At 54.5% G+C, this 18948-nt stretch overlaps 1 protein-coding gene and 1 pseudogene across 1 annotated transcript; both read right to left on the bottom strand.

The window, feature by feature from the left end:
- Positions 1 to 732: 732 nt before the first annotated feature.
- Positions 733 to 2022, bottom strand: LOC123815119 (annotated as a pseudogene).
- A 4147-nt stretch (positions 2023 to 6169) lies between these two features.
- WFDC3 (WAP four-disulfide core domain 3) lies at positions 6170 to 17843 on the bottom strand. The gene is made up of 6 exons (XM_045833397.1): positions 17753 to 17843; positions 16653 to 16784; positions 15691 to 15837; positions 8156 to 8287; positions 6934 to 7119; positions 6170 to 6342 (listed from the first exon to the last, which is right to left on the bottom strand). The coding sequence occupies exons 1-6, from the start codon at positions 17829 to 17831 to the stop codon at positions 6326 to 6328; spliced, it is 693 nt and encodes a 230-aa protein (XP_045689353.1). The 5' UTR covers positions 17832 to 17843; the 3' UTR covers positions 6170 to 6325.
- Positions 17844 to 18948: the final 1105 nt, after the last annotated feature.

Below are 18948 nucleotides of genomic sequence, written 5' to 3'. Positions count from 1 at the left end.
ACAAGTTTCACTTAGTGCAATACGTCTAAAAGGAACTCACGATGCAATGGAAGACTTAAATCAAGGCCTCGGAATGTCATGCAAACACCAAGACCAAAATCCTACAGTATTGGTATTGCATCTCAATTTGTCCCCATTAACTTAAAAAAAAAAAGCTTAACCTTACATGCCTTAGAAGTTATTAAATGAAAACTAGAATTAACAAACATGCCAAATGTTTCACTTTCAATTGGAGAGACAGCTCCTATACTGAGTTTTACCAAAAAAAAAGCAGGTCTTCCAACCTGCCTCTAAAACAGTGTTCAGGGTAATGTGGTGTTAGAACAACATTTAACATAATTCAACTGCGTTAACGTAAATATACTTACTGCTTAAGTGCATTGTACAATACAACTAACTTGAGTAAAGTAAAAAATCGTTTAACAGGTGTCATTTACTCAACTCAGTTGTTACATCCTAGATGACAGTGGTGGTCAAAGATACTGAACCAGAAGTCTTTAAAACACTCCGGGTTTCCACTTAAAGCCTACGTCACAAGCTGGTATTGCAACACTGTTACACTTTTCTTTTTTTCATTCAAGTAACACAGACCGAGAGTCAGCGATGCAGATGGATTACATGCCCCATCCGCCACTCACACTGCACAGCTGGTCATCCCTCCCATTCCGGCCCCTCCCGCAGACGCACGGCTTCCGTTTCTGCAGTAGCTGCTGTGCGCCGCTCCTGGGCGGCCTATGCAACATTCGGTTGAAAACCACTGGAGTTTCCCTGTGAAACCTTGGTCGTAGCGGCTCATGCTGCTCTGGCCGCTGTAGCCGCCTACATCACCACCGCTCAGCCGCTGGCTGGTTGGGCCACCCTAACTGAACTGGTTTGACAAGCCATTGCCTCCCGCCGTTTGGCTGCCAGAAGCACCACCGCTTGTTCCTGCTGTAGAATTCGGGAAGGTTCTACATATCCGTGTTGCGTATTTGCTTTGTCTTTGGACATAGCTGCCACAGCATCTTCACGAGTTGCAAACTCGACTTCTGCTTCGCCAGTTACTCTGCCATCAGAACCAGTTTCAATGTGTACTCTCACAGGGTTGAGTGGCGAAAAAAAGTTATAAATGTCATTCTCGGGAGCTCTGTAAGGTAACCCCCACGTGCATACACAGCGTCCAGGTGCGCACTGGGCAGTAGAGCCACTGGGCCCGTTTCTGGGGTCAGACGTTCCTGAAAGACGATAACTGAGGTCGCCCCCAGATGAGTCTGACCCAAAACCATCGCCATCGTTACAGCCATTGTAATCATCGCAGCCTCCATAACCTCCACCGTAAGCACCACGCCTAGTCCTCTCAAAGCCAGCTCCCCTGCCAACCCGGCTACGCCCTCCGCCAGCGCCAGCTGTGTCACAGGGACCTGGCCGCTGCTGGGCCGTAAACTTGCGTGGTGGACCGTAATGAGTTCTAACGTCAGCTCGGCGGCTCGTAAAGATTCCGATGTACCGGAGCCCTGCTCTTTCCTTGTGTTTCTTCAGGGCCTTTTCAGCTATTTCCCGTGAAGCAAACTGCACGAAGGCCTCCCCCGTACTCCCGCCCCAGAAGTCCACCGGCAGTGTCATCCCATTTGGCACGATTTCCAAGCCTGAGAAGAACCGAACAATTTCTTCCTCGCTACATCCAAAGGGGAGTCCTCGGAGCCGCACGGAGCCATCGCTGGCGGCGGCGGGACTGTCTGGACCAGTGCGCTCCAGCACCCAGTCCGCGTCAACGTAGTTTGACTCGAACACTCCAACATATCTGTGTCCCCCAGTTTCTCTGTCTTTCTTTCAGGGCCAATTCGACGTCCTCTTCTGATCCAAGTTCAACAACAGCCTCGCCACTCGGTCTGCCTTCTCTGGAGCACATGAAACGAACACCTTGAGCCCCATTTTGAATTTTGCATCAGAGAAAAAACGCTGCACCTTGTCCACCGAGCGAGAGCAGGGCAAGCCCCGGACCTTCACCACAGACGCCTCTGCACCTTCCGTGCCCAACATCATCGGCCCCGAGACCCGCCCCCCGTGGGTCTTGGCATCCAAACAGACTGGTCACGTGACTTCAGTGTGGCCGAGCAAAAAATATCCATGTGTAAATTTTTGTTTGAACACCTGTTTTTGATTCCTTCAGGTGTATATACACCTGAGAGCGGGATTGCTGGGCCATATGGTAATTCCATGTTTACCTTTCTGAGAAAGCACCAAACTTTCTACTATTTTAATATAACTGCTAGAAAACTGGAAATCACACATGGGATTCACATATTTCTATTCAAGAGCACTATTCTATATGTTCTTTCTGCTCAGGAACTCCACTGGTACTAACCTCTCAGGTATGCATACCTCACCTTGTTCCAGACAGGATCTGAGAAAGCTAACAGTGTAAAACAAAAGACATGAAACTGAAAATCATTAAGCCAACCACAAAAAGGGAGCAGAGACAAGCAATAAAAGTGGGTAGCAGGAGGCAACGAATTGCGTCAGAAAAGCTGAATTACACTAGCTAACATTTGTTGAGTGTGCGTCCTCTGTCCGGCTGTGTGCTGGGTGCTTTCTTCGTATATTCACTCTTCCCAGCAACCCTCTGAGGTGCACAGTGTGAGAAGGTGGCCCTCACTCATTCTGCCCGGGGCTAATAAGCAGCGGAAGAGTCTAGATTCAAACCCAGGCCTCACTCCAAAACTGAAGCTCTTGGCTTCCTGGTAGCCGAGGCAAAATGAAACATCAGCTCCAGAAAGCACCAGTCCCAGGGTCTGGCAACACCAGGCATGCCCAATAAGTGATTTCCCTGCCCATTTTTCATTAGCACATTATAAGAGAAACTTTTTCCTGACCTTGAGCTACAAAAAGAATTTACTCTGTGGTTTTGTACATGATATGTTGATACAACATGATGGTTAATGTTCCCAAGATAGATGTTACCAAAACCGCCGAAGCATTCCACATCAGACGCCAAGGGAGGGCATAAGGTTAGGTCCTAATTTACTAAGTGCAATTCGGTAGAAACCTGGAGTAGAGACCCAGCTATGTAACGTTTTCTCAAAGGGGCCTGGAAAAGCTGGGAGGCACTCAGTGATCACTTTGTAACCAGGCTTCTAGAATAATGTTTTTTGTGGGGTCAATACCACCTCCCCTTCTCTTACCGGGAATTGGTCTATGACAGGCTTCTGCTGCCCTCTGGTGGCTCTAAGGAGAAAGGCACTCAGCAAAGACTCGCCGCTCAAAACCAGGCCATTGCTGCTCCCACACCGGTATCCAAAACACTACTGCGCCCAGGGTCTGAGGGGGTAGCATCTGAGTCCCCCACCACTTCAGATAAGTCTTTTTTTATCCTCGCCTGGGGACATGTTTTCATAGCTTTTATTTTACTTTTGGTCTTTATTTTAAAATTATTTATTGTTGTTCAATTACAGTCATCTGCGTTTACTTCCCACCACTCCCCCCACTCCAGCCAAACCCTCCTCCCTCCCTTGCTTCCACCTCCCCCCATCTTGGTTTTGTCCATGTGTCCTTTGTAGTTGTTCCTGAAAACCATTCCCCCCTTATCCCCTCCCACCTCCCCTCTGGTTACTGTCAGATTGCTCTTAATTTCAATGTCTCCGGTTTTATTTTGCTTGCTTTTTCCTTTTGTTGATTAGGTTCCAGTTAAAGGTGAGATCATATGGTATTTGTCCCTCACCGCCTGGCTTATTTCACTTAGCATATTTTCATAGCTTTCAGAGGGACAGGAAGGGAGAGAGGAAGAGAGAGAGAGAGACATCAACGCATGAAAGGAGCATGGATTAATTGCCTCCCTATGTGCCTGGACCAGGGATCATACTCACGCGGGACAGGACAGGGGACCCAGCGTGCGTGGCGGGGATCAAACCTGCAAACTTTTGGTTTGTGGGACGATGCTCCAACCAACTGAGCCACAGCAGCCAGGGCTCAAATAGACCTTGAGCCTTCACTGACCACTGAACACCCTCACCTCTGTCAACTCTTGACTTCTTCCTCCAACAAAATCCCAAATTCAAATTCAGGGCTTGTACTCGCTCGAGCGCTCTCTCTCTCTCTTCTCCCTCCCCCACGCCTGTGTCTCCCTCCCCTGTCATCGCTACCTATAGGTAAGTCTGCAGCTCCAACATGGACACGGGTGTGCTGCTGCCCCAGATGGCAGGGAAAGATCTAGAAAGGACCCCTCCCCTGGCACTCAGCTTGAGCTGCCTGGGGCTCGCAGCTTCCTGTCTAGTCCCACTCCCCACCCCCGCAGAAAATCATCCGACAGTATTTTGAGATTCCCAGACCATTGTTTTTCATTGAAAGCCTTCTTTACTGATTTAACTATGTACATGTATTCGTTTTTTTTAATAAACAATAAAGTGACAGGGGGAATCTGACAAAAGTCAGCAGCCTATCACACGGACACCAGTGCCTCCCAGTCCGTCGTGACAAGAGCCTGGAGCCACAGGCGCCCGCCTCCCCCGTCTCTCCAGTGGCCGCTGAGGGGCTCAGCCCAGCCACTCTTTTGGATCAGGCACGCTGGCCCACGCCTGCTCTGCTCCAGGCGATGCATGTCCTCAAGCGGGCAGAACCCAGAATTTCACACTCAAATGGGACAACAGAGCCAAAAAAAGGGACAAAAAAACCTCACTTCAGCGATGGAAATTTTTTTAGTCATACCTCACCTCTTTCCCTTAAAGCATGTTTGCAATTTCCAAGGCAAGCACCAACGCCTCTTCCTTCTCCAGGTTCTGACAGCCCCGCCTACTCAGCACTGTGTCCAGCCGCTGACTGCGCACGCCCTTTGCCCACGCACGGCACACACAGCTGGTTCACTGCGTACCTGTCCCCGAAGCGTTCTCTCCTGCCTGGCTGATCCGGAGAACCTAGTGTTTTCCTCGAGGTGGGCCCCACCCTCAGCCCTCAGCCCGGGGATGAAGCCTGATGAATCTGAGAGCCACGTTTCCCCCTGGCCGGCCAGCGAGGTGGGCAGGGCAGTCTGGGGAGTGGCAGCTTCTGGGGCACACGTCCTCTGTCGCTAAAAGAACAACACCCTTTGGGATAACTTTTCAAGGTGTGTGGCTATTTGAGGGGGTCTTTTCGCCACTGTCCTCTACACGGACCCTCCTCCTGCTGTCACACCTAGGGCTGCAGCGGCCACCCTCCCCCTACCTGCCCCCACCCCTGTGAGCTGACTGGCATGAGGTGCAATGCCAACACGCAGATGTGGTGGCAAAGGAAGGAGTCTGGTCACGGGTGCCGCGGCCGAGCCGCTGACCCAGCCTCACCGCTTCTCCCCAGGCTCCGGCGTGAGCGGATTCAATGTGGGTTTTGGCTAAGCCGCCATGAGCCGGGTTTCCTGTGACCGACAGCCCAACAGACTCCTGACGGACAGGCTGGAGAATCACCTCCCTTCTTCCACGCAGCCAATAGTCGTCGAGGACCTATTTTCCGCCAGGCTGTCTTTCAAAAGCTGGAATTCTGCTGCTAAGGATTTCCCCGGATTTACGGGCAAGAGTCAGTCAAGATTTACAGGTACGGGGATATTGATGGCCAACAAGAGGCGGCTAGTTAAATCAGCTATTTTCATGACATTCTATTAAAAGAACGTATGCGATAACAAAAGACCTCCACGATGCAGAGTATGATCCATTCTGTGTACATAAAAGCAGAGTTTTTAAAAGCTATCTTGGTTCCAAGAACCTAAAACATCCCCTCCCCGAGGTAAAGCTCCTGGACCCAGGGAAGGCGGCCGGAGGCGGGAGCGTCCAAGTGGCCACAGTAAACCAGCCCCTCAGCCCAGTCCCATCCCCAACCCACACCCTCTGATAGAAGCAAGGTCAGCAGACCCCAAAAGAGGCCCGACTGTCCTACTCCTGAGGTTGGACACGGACACCTCTGGCAAGTCACCCCGTTTTATCTGCCACCCATCTCTGCCCTAGCGGCACCCAACCAGCTGCCATGCTGGTGCTCAGGGAGAGACTGGATCACCAACCCTTCCCAGACGAGCCCCAGAACCCCGCAGCCACGCCCAGACCCCCCCCCCCGCCCCGCAACCCCGCTTCCTTCACCTTAGTCCTCAAACAGTCCAGACAAGAGAGTCAGCACCAGCTTTTATTGGGGACAAAAGCACCACCACCCCCTCCCCCGCCCACTGCCCAACCCCAGGGCTGTCTCTGCGGAGCGTGGGGCAGCAGCAGGAACGGAAGCAGAGCAGGGAGGGCGGGGAGGGCAGTGAGAGCCCCTGCGAGCACCACGGGCCCTGGGCACCATCCTCTCCCGGCCTCCAGGACAGGCCCCTGGCCGTCAGGACACATCGGGGCAGCTAGGGCACCCGGGTCTCTGCAAGAAGAAGGAACGTCAAGTCACAGCTGCGCCCTCCTGGCTCCAGCTCCCCCCAGTGTCTCCCTCCTCCCTGGAGAAGCGTGGCATTCACTCCTCTCGGAAGCCTCGATTGGCTCCCGGCTTCCTGGACAACCTGGGGCACACGGGCGTGGAAGGCTCTCTCACTCAGACGTCGGCGTGTAGCCCCTGTCTTAACAACAGCCCATCTCCTCCCGTACCCACTCTGGCCCCCTCCCAGCCCCAGCTCCCCAGACTCGTCACCTGCTCCGCCCTCTGTGCCCCGACTAACCATCACCGGCCGCCTGTCCCGCGTGTCCTCCAGGCCGTCCTCCCTGTGTCCCATCCCGCCCCACCTTCGGGGCCCAGCTCCAACCCTGCTGGTAGCAGAAAGACCTCTCCAAGGAGCCCCACCCTCTGTGAAAGCCTGTATTCCTGACACAAGCATTCTGGAACATACCATCTTTCCCCCCAACTAGACTCCTCAGGGCAGACACTCGGGCCCTCTGAAGCCTCCTGCCCCGCAGCTAAGCCAGTGCTTGCACGGAGCAGGGAAGCCCTTTGTGTCTGAGGACGCCGGGCTGCACTCACCTAATTCGGAGTCAGCCCTGGCGGTCCCGTTGGGGTCCGCGGCCAGCTGGGGCGGCAGAACTGGGGGGACGCAGAAGCGGCCGCAGCCCGACCTGCAGCACTTCTGCCCGGCTTGACAGTTCTCGTCCAGCATGCAGTCGACGATGCACAGGCCCACCAAGACCCGCGGACAAGCCCCGCCCCGCCCTGTGGGGGAACGGGCACAGGTACAGAGACAGGACAGTGGGCTCCACGGACTCCGAGTGCCCACCTGGAACTCAGACCTGGGGGCACTCCTGGAGAATCTATCCCTGAACCGAAGGTCTGGCTGGGAGACCTGGAGGTGGCGGACCTAAGAGCCTGTAGGGCCTCCAGAGAACACCTGGACCGACAGTTTTCAGAGAGCGCCCCACGGGGAGCTCTCTAGAGGTGCCTGGGGGGTGGCACCTCTGTGGGCCTGGGGGTGGGGCTGCGTGGGGGGCAGAGGGAGTGAGGCTCCCAGGACCCCGCCCTCTCCCCTACCCATGGGCTTCATAGTGTCACTGCCTCAGGGAGACCTCCCTGCCACCCCAGACAAAGCCCGAGCCGTGCGGTGCTCCTCTCATCCGAAATGATTGTAATTCACTCCTTTGTCTGCCTTCCCTGACGGGCTCTGTGCTACCTAAGGACCTCGACTGCTGCCCGGGAATGAAAACACTGCCTAAAACCACCTCTGGGCCCGTGATTCTGCAACGGAGTTCTGCAGTGCCTGGCAGTACAGGAGCGCTCAAAAACGTGTGTGTGTTTGAGAAAATAATGTTGAAGAAACAAAGAAATCAGATCAGGGTTGCTTTATCTGTTGTCTATCTGTTGCTTCCAACCACGATTTTATGTTGCAGACAGAGAAGCTTTGTGCTAAAAATCAGGTCAGAAGATCATGATCTGGGGCAACTCTCTCATTTTACAGGTGATGAAATTGGCTCAAAAAGAGGCATTCGCTTATCCGAGGTCACAGAGCAAATTGGCAGCAGAACCAAGACCAGAAGCCAAGTTGCCTGTCTTCCTGCCCAGGGGCTGTCCCTGTCACCCCCTGCTGCTGTCCCCGGGTTGTTCAATGCCAACAGGGAGAGGGGCGGCTTTAGGAGGGGCCAGGTGGGCAGGAAGGATAAGGCCTGTAATTCCTCCCAGGAAGGGAAAAGCAAGAAGGCCGCAGGCCACTCCCCCCCAAACCCAAGGATTTCCCCCGCCCAAAGGGCCGACCTACCTCCCTTGATGTCTCCTTGGCAGGTGTGGCCGCAGCCGGTGCTGCAGCATTTATGCCCCGGGGGACAGGACTCGTCCCCAGCGCACAGCTCCTCGCAGGGAAGGGGGTCAGCAGGACACTCGCCGCCACGCCCTGCCGTAGAACCAGAGCGCTGGGGCCCGGAGGCGCTCCGGCCCAGCGTCTCCGGCTATTTTCACTGAGACTCTTGAGAACAAGACACGCGTTTCGTCGTGCCCCGTGGGTGCATTCAGACGGTAACGGTGCAGGTGCACATCGGGGCGCACTCCTGCACGTGCAATGCTGAGACCTTATATTCTGCTTCTTCTGCTCTGCATGCAGGCCGTAAACTACTAAGTTCATTTCAAGACTTGCAGTTTGAAAAGCACCGCGGAGGTCTAGCCCACTTCCTGACTGTGGCAGACGTCTACACTGGTGGCCCCCAGCGAACCCCACCTCCTGGGACCCATGCCCTTGTAGAGCCCCTCCCAGATTGCCTCTGGGCTGGACCACACGACTTGCTGGGACCAACAGAACATCCGCAAGCACGACCGATGCAAGCAGAGGCTTGATAAGCACTCGCACGGGGCGGGGGGGCGGGGGGGGGTGCTTATGAGAGCACGTCCTCCCGGAAACCAGCCACATGCCGTGCGGCAGCTTGGGCCAGAGAGGCTACAGCGTGATGAGATGCCCCCGGAGAGAGAACCCGGAGGAGCAGAGGCATCCTGGACATCGCAGGCCCTGTGGAGCTCCCTGCCGAGGCCCCAGCCACAGGCGGCAGCGTGACCTCAGCTGTGCCCTGAGGGTGCAAGAGCTGCCCTGCCCACCCACGCTAAGTTTGGGGGTGGCTTGCCTGCAGCAGCAGACAACTGAGACAGTGGTTGACAGAACCCCAGGTTTGTTCAGAGAGGCAGTGAGCCCCGCAGCTACCAGGATCTGCTCCCTGTAACGAGGGAGAGCCGCGAACGGTGACAGAGCTGGGAAAACTCCTGCACTCCCGCTGTAAGGGCTACGCACCTCTCAAACTGCCCCCCCCCATTTTCTTCCAGCGCAAAGGAGACAGAGCACAGGGAGGGACAGCAGCTTTCTTTCAACTAGGAGGCAACTGGAACGAGCAAGTCAAGGGTCGCAAAGAGAGAGAAACCGCCTCATCCTTGGCACCACGCAGCTGCCACCCCAGCCCTGGCACCTGCTCCAGGGCTTCCTGTTACGTGAGAAAGGTGAACCCCAGTTTGGTTCATTTTCTGCCTCGGCCAGGCGCACATTCCTGATGTGCCTGTCACCACACCTGCGGAGAGAGTGAAACCCAGAGGAGGGAGGGGCTCGCCCAGAACCAGAGTGAGTCAGAGGGAAAGCCGGACAGAGCACAGCCTCTCGGCTCACTGGGAAGCATTCTTTCTGCCACACCATCCCTAAAGCACGCGGGCGCCGGCCGCTCCTCCCCGGGGCGGGCCCGCCCAGAGAAGTCACATCCAAACCAAACCGGCTGGCTGTGACTCATCCACCTCAGTGTTTATAGATTCCAAGCTTTTTAAATGGAAAAAAGTGACAGACAATTAAAGGCTCTGTAGAAAACCACAGCAGGTCTGGCTCGGCGCCCCTGAGTGGGAACACGCACGTACAGTCCCGCGGGCTGCCGCAGGCGGTCTTCCATGACGGAAAAAGCGAGCGTGGCCCCTCCAGAGAGAACACACGTAGCTCAGCGATCAAGATGCCCTCACCGGGCAACCTGGGATTCTCCCGAACAGCTCCCACTCCAGACACTGCGCCATGGTCAGATCACATCGGAACCGTGTTCTGGTTGTTTTCACTCAGGAAACATGGGCACTGGAGCCTCCAGATGTGCCTCCCACAGCTCTCCACCTGCTTGGCAAACACCGGAGTCCATTTAACGAAAAACAAAGCCTCTCATCCCACAGTTACATCTCGCTGGCGGGGAAAACCCAGCAACATAAACTCGCCGTGGAGTTACACCGCGTGCCCTGGAAAGTGGGTAGGTGGGTACGGTACCACGCCTCCCAGGTCGCACCGTTTTGCTGAGCGAGGCCCCGACGTGACCACGGCCGGGAGCACCCACCCCTGGAAGAGGATGGAGGTTTGGTCTCTGTGCTGGTCCTGGGGATGAGGCGACTGCTGGCGGCAAAGTGAAATTCCAAGGCGTCTCCAGCCACAAAGGACCCTCTGAAGTTTGAAACCTACTCCTCTTCTCTTGCAAACGGACAGACGTCCGGGAAAGGAGAGGGGCCGACCTGAGAGCAACGGTGGCAGAACTGGGTCCCAAGACCCCAGCTCTAGGGGTGCCCTTTAAACCATACACTCTGAGCCCCTACTCCACGAGGGTCACCCCAGAACAAATCCACAGGCGCTGGGCCTCACTCCGCTCGGTTCTGCCAGAAGAGAAGACCCAGTGGCGGACGGTTTCAGGGGTTAGGAAAGCATGCACGAGCCAGCGTGTCGGGAGCCCCCAGGGCCACCCGGGGTTCGGTGGTTCGCTGGGACAAACGGGACTCGGCACACAGCTGGGCCCGCGGCTCTGATCTATTACAGCAGAGCACGAAAAGCAAAGCATCAAGGGAAGTGAGGCCAAGTCCAGAGGAAACCAGATGCCAGCTCCCAGGGTCCTCTCCCAGTGCAGCCACGGCAGGGAGGGGGGGCCAGAACGCACCGTGCCGTCCGCCAAGGAAGCTCACGGTTCCCACTGAGACGTTCTCATCGCTCAGGCTCATGGGGACACTCTCCAAATGCAGTTTCCCAGCAGCCGGCCAAGGCCGGCCTTGCGAGCAGGCCTCTCTGGGAATGCCCGTCTCCAGCTGCTGTGCTGTTTTCCGTGACAGCCAGCAGTGAGGTGTCAGGAAAAGGTTCACGCGGGAGCCTGTGCCGTCAGTCCACGCCAAAGACACGGCGCACACGTTGTCACAAGCAGAACAGAGGGTCGCGGGGCCCTGGGCGTGGCCAAGTTTCACACAGTGGGAGGAGGGCCGGCCAGGGGGGAGCCGAAGGGGACAGCTCTGGGGCCATAATCTGAATCTTCGCTCCAGAACCTCTTCCTCCCCGACTTGCTCCTCCTCGGTAAGAAGCACGTCATCGCCCAAGTGCTCCAGCCAGGCACCCAAGCGCCATTCCTGGTACTTCCTCAGCACCCACCTCCTCCCCCTCCTTCTCCCAGTCCTGCCTGCTCTGCCTGCCGGAGTGCTCCTCAGCTGCCACTCTTCGGTCTGCGCTGTCACCACGATGGCCTAAGCCACGGTCACTCTCGCCCAGCCTGCCACGACGCCCCCTCCACTGGCCTGCCATCCTCTCCACCTGCCCCGCCCATTCTTCACACACCAGCAGGGCGGCTTTTTACCATGAAACCTGGGCCAGGCCTCTCCTGCTTCTATGGGCCCCTCCAGGCCTTCCCACTGCGCTTACCATGAAGCCCTGGAGAGAGGCCCTGCAGACGCCCCGAAGTCTGGGCTCTGTCTCAGCTGGAGCCATCCCCTCCTCCTCTTCCACTCAGCCACACTGACCTCCTCTTACCCACCTCCTTAAGAACAGCACACCCTCCCCCACCCACCTCATGGCCTCTGGCCACGCCGTTCCCTCTTCATGGTGCTCCGGCCAATGGCCAGCTCCACGCCCTCCAAGTGAAAATGACCCCCCCTCTACACCTCTCTTTCTTTTCCTTCCCAGCACTTGTCACAACGTGTGGTTCTTATTACTCGTTGATGATTATCTCCCGTCTCTCACACCGCGAGAACAAGGACCCTGGCTGCCTTGGTCCCCAGGGGATGCCCGAGTGTAAGGCGGGAAGGCATTGGGCAGGGACTGAATAAACAGGTGAGTGAACAGACAGGTCGGACTTCGGACAGGTGGGAGGGAACTCGAATGGAGGGGTGCTGGCCATCGCTATGAGCTATCGAACATGACTTGGCAGCTTTTGGATAGGCTTTGAAAACGCATTTCTTCCCCTGGCTGGTGTGGCTCAGTGGATTGACCGCCGGCCTGCGAACCAAAGGGTCACCAGATCGATTCCCAGTCAGGGCACATGCCTGGGTTGCAGGCCATGACCCCCAGCAACTGCACATTGATGTTTCTCTCCCTCTCTCCCTCCCTTCCTCTCTCTAAAAATAAATAAATAAAATCTTAAAAATAAATAAGTAAATAAAATGCATTTCTTCTCAACTCTGCACGATGCAGGCAGGATGTTTGTGTCCCCTGGGAACTCACGTGTTGAAATCTAATCCCCAGTACGAGGATCTGCGGAAGCGGGGCCTTTGGGGGTGAGCAGGTCATGACAGTGGAGCCTCATCAGCATCAGTGCCCTGACTGCCCTCCCGCTGTGAGGCCACAGCAAAGAGACGGCAGTCTATGAACCAGGAAGCAGGGCCTCGCCAGACACTCAGTCTACCTGCACCTTGACCTTGGACTTCTCAGCTTCCAGAACTCTGAGAAGCAAATTCCTGTTGTTCATGAGCCACCCGGTGCACGGTATTCTGTTATAGCAGCCCAGACATCGTATTGTTACTCTATGAGGTAAGTGTCCTCATCTCCAAAAGTGAGGTCCAGAGAGATGAAAGGACTCGTCCAAGGCCACACAGCAAGCAAGCAGAGGCACCAGCATTCAGGCCCACACTCGGACCAGAACTGCCTCCTGGAAGCTGGTCCTAGCATCATCTGCCCTGCGCCCTAGACAACCTGACTGTCCTGCCACCCTACCAGACCGAGCAGCACAGGCCATGCTGAACCTCTGGCTCTACCAGAGCTTAGGGAAAGCAGGAGTTGTTCACAGCCCAGGAAGGAGAGCTTCCTGTGGACTCGGGTGTAGCCACCAGCCCGCTGAGTGAGTGTCCAGCCTCCCTCTAGGACCGGAGCTGTAGAAAAGTACTTCACTACCAACACAGCAGTCCGTGCTGCCTCTCACCAGACTAGGAGCCCCGCTCAGCCAGTGAGCTCTGGGAGACAGCTATTCCAGCCTGCCCAGCTCCGGGCGAAGCGGAAGCCCCATGTGGGCTGGCCAGGGCCCAGAGCGGCTCACAAAGATGCCTTGCCAGGGGGCCAGCCTCCTCCTCAGCCCTTGCAAGGCAGCCATCAGCTTCAAACACTGGGCAGATTGTACCAGGCCCGGCAAGCTGGCCGTGAGTGACGCGCCTGCCACAGGTTCCCAGGCTCTGGTTCCAGAGCTGGGCCTCAAGAGTCCTGGCAAGGAGTACAACCCTCCATTCTCTCTCTCGGGCAGGCTGCCCGAGAGAGCTGCCTAAGCAGGCAGACAGCCCCGCTGGGCCCCTGCTCCCTGGGGAGGTCTGGCTGGAAGGGAGGAGGTCGTCATGTGTGGGGCGGTGCCGGGGTCTCAGAGGAGACGTGAGCAGGGGAGGAGCAAATGATCCTGGTTCTCGATAAAAGGGGCTGATTAAAAGTCATAGCCCTGACAAAGCCCACCTGCAGAGGCGAGAGGAAGTCAGCTGATGCAGAGCAAGGACCAGACACTTCACAGACTTGAGTCATCACAACAGCCTTCGAGGCTTATTATTGCCACGTTACAGGGCAGGGAACCGAGGCCCAGAGAAGCAGAAGAGACGAGGCCAGGGACCCACTGGCCAGTACTGGGGAGCCTCAGGCTTGAGCCCAGCTCTCCGACAACCAACACGTACACTTTGCCATTGCAATGCTCTGCCACGCATGCTCAGAGAATGGCCCCAGCCCCTCTAGAAACCACAATGGAAGACACAAAGCGAGATCCCATTCGAGACAGCATAAAAGAAGATAATAAAATAACCCAGGCATTAACTTACCAAGAAATACTTTAAGACTACAAAACACCTTGAAATGCACCAAATACACTTAGGAAAAAAATGGGAAGACATAAAGATTTGACATTATGAAAACGTCAGTTCTCTCGGAGTTGATGTATATATCTAACCCCTCTCCAGTGAAAGTAGCCTCAGTATTTGGGGGCCGTAGGGAACAGACAACATGATAATACAGTATATTTGGAAGCCCCAGAGAGCCAAAGCAGCCGCGACAGTACTGAGACAAAGGCAGATGAGAAAGGGGCAGGCGTGGACACCCACCAGCAGTTTCTAGTGCCTCCTGGGGGCCTCTCTAGGGAGTGGGGAGGAACCGAGGAATAGAGCACACCGTTCTGTCATTTCTGCCTCCAAATTCTCTCCATTGTGTCACCTTCCTCCCCCCCACCCCCGCCCGCCACGGCCACCTCCCTAGTCTAACTACAGCCTGCCCTCCCCTCTCCCTCCCTGTCTCCACTCTCGCCGCACCAGCTTCCTTTCCGCTTCTCAGATGTGGCACTGTCCTTCTCAGCCTAACGACTTCTGCGCCTGCCTCGCTCGTCCTGGAATGTCCATCCCACCCTTGACCTGGCTAACTTCAACTCCGGGTCGCAGGTGAAATGTCACCACCTCAGACAGGCCTTCCTGGACCACCCACGGTCTGAAGCGAGTGCCCTGTTTTATAACAAACTGATGATCTAGTAAATAAAATGTTTCTCTGAGAAAATAAAACAGGTGTTCTTTTATTCTACCTCTCAGCATCCTTCAATTCTCCCTGTGTCCTTGTCACAGTTTGAAATTAATATTTATTTGCATGCTTATCTGTTAAGCCTCTTCCTCCACTGCTAGTCTATAAGCTCCGGGAAGACAGGGACTGAACCCGCTTTGTTCGCCACGATGTACCACAACCCCATCACTGGGTCTAGCAAATAGTAAATGCTCAATAAATATCTGTTAAAGAAATCATATATGAATAGAGAATCAGGTCACGGGGACCCTGTAAGAGGAAGAAGGAACCTCTTTCAAATGCCTCTCTGCCAGAATCAGAATAAAATAGGTCCCGCCTTGCCCTGGCCAGTGTGGCTCACGTGGTTGGAGCGTCGTCCCGTCCCGTAAACTGAACGGTTGTGGGTTTGATTCCCGGTCAGGGCACATTCCTAGGTTGCAGGTTCCATCCCCCGTCAGGGCACGTACAGGAGGCATCTGATAGATGTTTGTCTCTCACATCCATGTTTCTCTTCCTCTCTCCCTCCCTCCCTTCCCTCTCTCTAACATCAATAAACAGGTCCTCGGGTGAGGATAAAAACATAACAGGGCCTATTTCCAACGGGAGATGGCCATCCCGTGTGCGGACAGAGGGGACATAGAGTCTCAGAAGCCAGTGAACGGGGAAACGTGTGCTGCCCCGCAGAGGCGGCGCGATCCTTTCTGCTACCTCTCCGCAGCTCCCCAGCCCAGATTTTCTTAGAGAATTACTGCAACTGACGGCGGGGACCGGAAACTGCCCCACAGCTTTCAGGTCTGCCCGCAAATACAGATACCCCAAGACTTCCCTTCTGCCGGCCTCCTCTGACTGCCCGGGCCACCTCCCATACAACCTCCCGGCTTGGGTACCCTTCTTGCATCTTTTCTTGGAAACGATCTCGGAATATAGGAGGAGTTTTATCGGTTTTTTAGAGTAGAGTGAAACCAACAAGACGGCATGGGTGCATCTCTGAGAAAGAAACAAGGAGGCCGAGCAGAGAGCATGGGGTGCAGGGCGGAGCTTCTTACCCAGCTTCTGTGCAGAGACCGGGAAGACACAGCTCTTGTTGCAGCCAAACCGGCAGCATTTCTTTGTCCCTGGACAAGTCTCGTCGGTGATGCACCTTTGGAAACAGGATTGTTTCCGAGCAACCCTGGGACAATCGCCTTTTCTCCCTGGAGCAGAAAGGGAGACAGACACCAAAACAGAGATGAGGGTACCCACGAGCTCAGCAGACCAGACGATCAGAGGGAGCTCCATTTAGGACCCTCCACCCTGGTGCTAAAGCCCAGGCAGTGACAACAAGAACACCGACTGTGACGTTCACTGAGTTGGCCGCATGCCCCTCATCTGATCCTCACAGCTATTCTACAGGGTACACACAATTATCTCCCTCTTAGAGAGGAGGACACTGAACCTTGCAAACTTAACACCTAGCCCTGGTGTAGCTCAGTGGATTGGGCATCAGCCTGTGAACCAAAGGGTCACAGGTTCAATTCCCTGTTGGGGCACCTGGGGGCGATGTGCCAGAGGCAATGGATGGACGTTTCTCTCATGTATTGATGTTTCCCTCCCTCTTTTTCTCCCTCCCTTCCCCTCTCTCTGAAAATAAATAAAATAAAGTCTTTTAAAAAAACACTTAAAAAGAACCCTTCAAGCCTTATTTAAGGCTTAAGAAGGTCTGCCTGGCTCTAGGGTTTACTCCACTCACTAGGATCTTAAACTTCCCTTCCCACATTTGCTCCCCGGCCTTCACAAGAACCCTGGGTTCAAAGTTAAAGGCCGAGCCAATCAGTCCCATGTTCCTTCCCGATAGGAGACAAAGAACTGGGCACACTGAGTCGGTAAAGGAGGAGAGACCCCAAAAGGAGAAAGAAGAGGTGCTCCACGCCAGCTAGGTTTCCAGAGCCCGTCCAGGAGGCAGGAGGCTCTCTCCAGGCCTCTCCAGCCCGAAGACAAGGGCAGGATCTCGACCCTCATACCCACGTACCCTGCAGAATGCCTCCTCGGCAGGCGCGACCGCAGCCCGTGTGGCAGCACTTCTGCCCCGCCGGACACGACTCATCCCCCTGGCACAGATCTGGGCACGGGTTCTTGTCCGGAGGGCACTCTCCTTCTTTCACTGCAAAAGGCATCACGTGAGGTTGGGCTAACTGGCCGGGCCTCGAGAAATGGGGAAGGGAAGCCAAACGTACTTCAAGAACTTCCAGCCTCTCCAAACACTCCCATCTGAAACAGCTCTTCCCCAGGGGACATGGAGGGGCGACCATGTTCCCCTCCACCCACGCAACCACAAACACACTCAGACCACGACTAAAGAACCAGCCATTCTGCAGATAAAGAGAGAGAGAAAGGTTGGGGTGATAGTGTTCCCATTTAAGAAACTCTAGGGGGAGCTCTGGCTGGCATAGCTCAGTGGATTGAGCGCGGGCTGTGAACCAAAGTGTTGCAGGTTCGATTCCCAGCCAGGATACATACCTGGGTTGCAGGCCATGACCCCCAGCAACCGCACATTGATGTTTCTCTCTCTCTCTCTCTCCCCCTCCTTCCCTCTCTAAAAATAAATAAATAAAATCTTTTAAAAAAAAGAGGCAACCAATCAATGTTTCTCCCCCTCTTTAAAAAAAAACAAAACAAAAAACCTCTAGGGGAGACCTGGCTGGTATGGCTCAGTGGATTGAGCACTGGTCTGTGAAGCAAAGGGTTGCTGGTTTGATTCCCAGTCAGGGAACATGCCTCGGTCTCGGGCCAGGTCCCCAGTTGGGGGTGCACAACAGGCAACCACACATTGGTGTGTCTCTCTCCCTCTCTTCCCCTCCCTCTGGAAATAAAATAATAATAATAATACATTTTTTAAAAACAGAAATTCTAGAGGAAAGCAGGACTGGAAGTCCTATCTCCTTGCCCAGAGAGGGTAAAGAAAGCCAGGAAGGCCCACCCTGGCTGTCCCAAGAACCTACGCATCCAACCCCGTCCTACAGAGATGAACATCTTCGCAAACGAGGCCCCTGGCCCTGGGCAAGAGGCAGGGCATGCCTTCTCCAGGCACGTTTTGTTTCTGTCAGCCAGGGATCCCAAAGGATAGCTCACCATGCTCTCCCGCAGTCACCCAGGACGTCAGGGACCCAAGAACAAGAAGCGCCTTCAGGAGGAAGAGGCAGCTCGACATGGCGATGATGCTGAGAGTTGAGATGAGAGCTGGGGTCGGGCCAGAGGTGCTCGCCTTGCCCAGAGTATCAGCTGGGAGAGAGAGAGGACCAGGAGTCTGGCCTACACCCAGCCCCACGGTCTTCCCTTTCGCAATAATCCCCAAGGATGGCCTCTCCGGACAAGAAGAAAAATGATTGGTTGCTGGTGTGTGGGAAAATTCCTGGCACTACGAAAGGCCACATGTGATGGCGGTGACCAAACTCTGTAACATACAATACACAACACCCCTGGACAATGATGACAAACCTGGGAAAACGGAGGACGGCCATTGGATCAAGGATCAAAGGGAGCCCTTCGTGGCCTTAGAAGGACACAGCTGTAGCTGAAATGACCGAGGGAAGGACCGGAGACATGACCTAATTAAAAAACAACAAAAGCTAATAAAACACACTGTGGCTTCTGTTCATGCCAGCAACCTAGAAGACAGAGAATGGAGCGGATACTTAGAAACGATCGAAAAGCTTCAGAAAGGCTGTATTTGAGTCTGTTCAGATTTAATACAAATGCACCAAAACCTACATCGTGGTCGCTCTGGCCCACATAGGCCAGATTCTTGAGCTGTCTGAAGGTTCGTTGACAGAACCCCAAAGAATAGTTGCTATCTTTCAAGTAGTCTAAACCATACATACTCCTCTTTTTTAACTCTTCTTCCTCTATTTCTTTTTATTTTTCTTTATCTGCCTGCTTATGACTTTGGTCGGCCATGACACCTAACAGTGTCCACTGGCATTGCTTGGCCCGGTAAGGTTAAAGGGGAGGGAATATTCAAGACTCAGGGTAAAAGCTTCCTTAATAGCACTAAAGAGTTTGGTTCCAGGAAGTTGCTTTATTTTTTTAAGGCTGATATTGGAGCACAGAGGTAATTAACATCTGTTGATGACCTACTGTGTGCTTTATATACATTATTTATTTTAATGCTCACAATAATCTCACAGAGGTAAGAAGAATGGCTCAGAAGGGCTCAGAGAAAAATTGTCCAAGGTCAGAAAACCAGTAAGTGGTGGCTGCTGGAATTTAATATTAATAGTAACGGCAGGTAGCATTGTTTGAGGGTTTTCCTGTGCCAGATGGGTTGC

This window comes from Phyllostomus hastatus, unplaced genomic scaffold, assembly GCF_019186645.2.
Source record: "Phyllostomus hastatus isolate PE091 unplaced genomic scaffold, TTU_PhHast_1.1 phas_contig_17, whole genome shotgun sequence".
Lineage (NCBI taxonomy): Eukaryota > Metazoa > Chordata > Mammalia > Chiroptera > Phyllostomidae > Phyllostomus > Phyllostomus hastatus.
This window is presented reverse-complemented; position numbering and strand designations above follow the sequence as displayed.

Bases quoted from the DNA above. Each gene is read 5' to 3' on its own strand.
- WFDC3 (XM_045833397.1), bottom strand. From the start codon at position 17,831: ATGTCGAGCTGCCTCTTCCTCCTGAAGGCGCTTCTTGTTCTTGGGTCC. The intron at 15,838-16,652 runs GTACGTGGGTAT...TTTCTGCTCCAG, and splicing joins CCGAGGAGGCATTCTGCAGG to GGAGAAAAGGCGATTGTCCC. The intron at 8,288-15,690 runs GTAAGAAGCTCC...GTTCTACGGCAG, and splicing joins GGTCTCTGCACAGAAGCTGG to GGCGTGGCGGCGAGTGTCCT.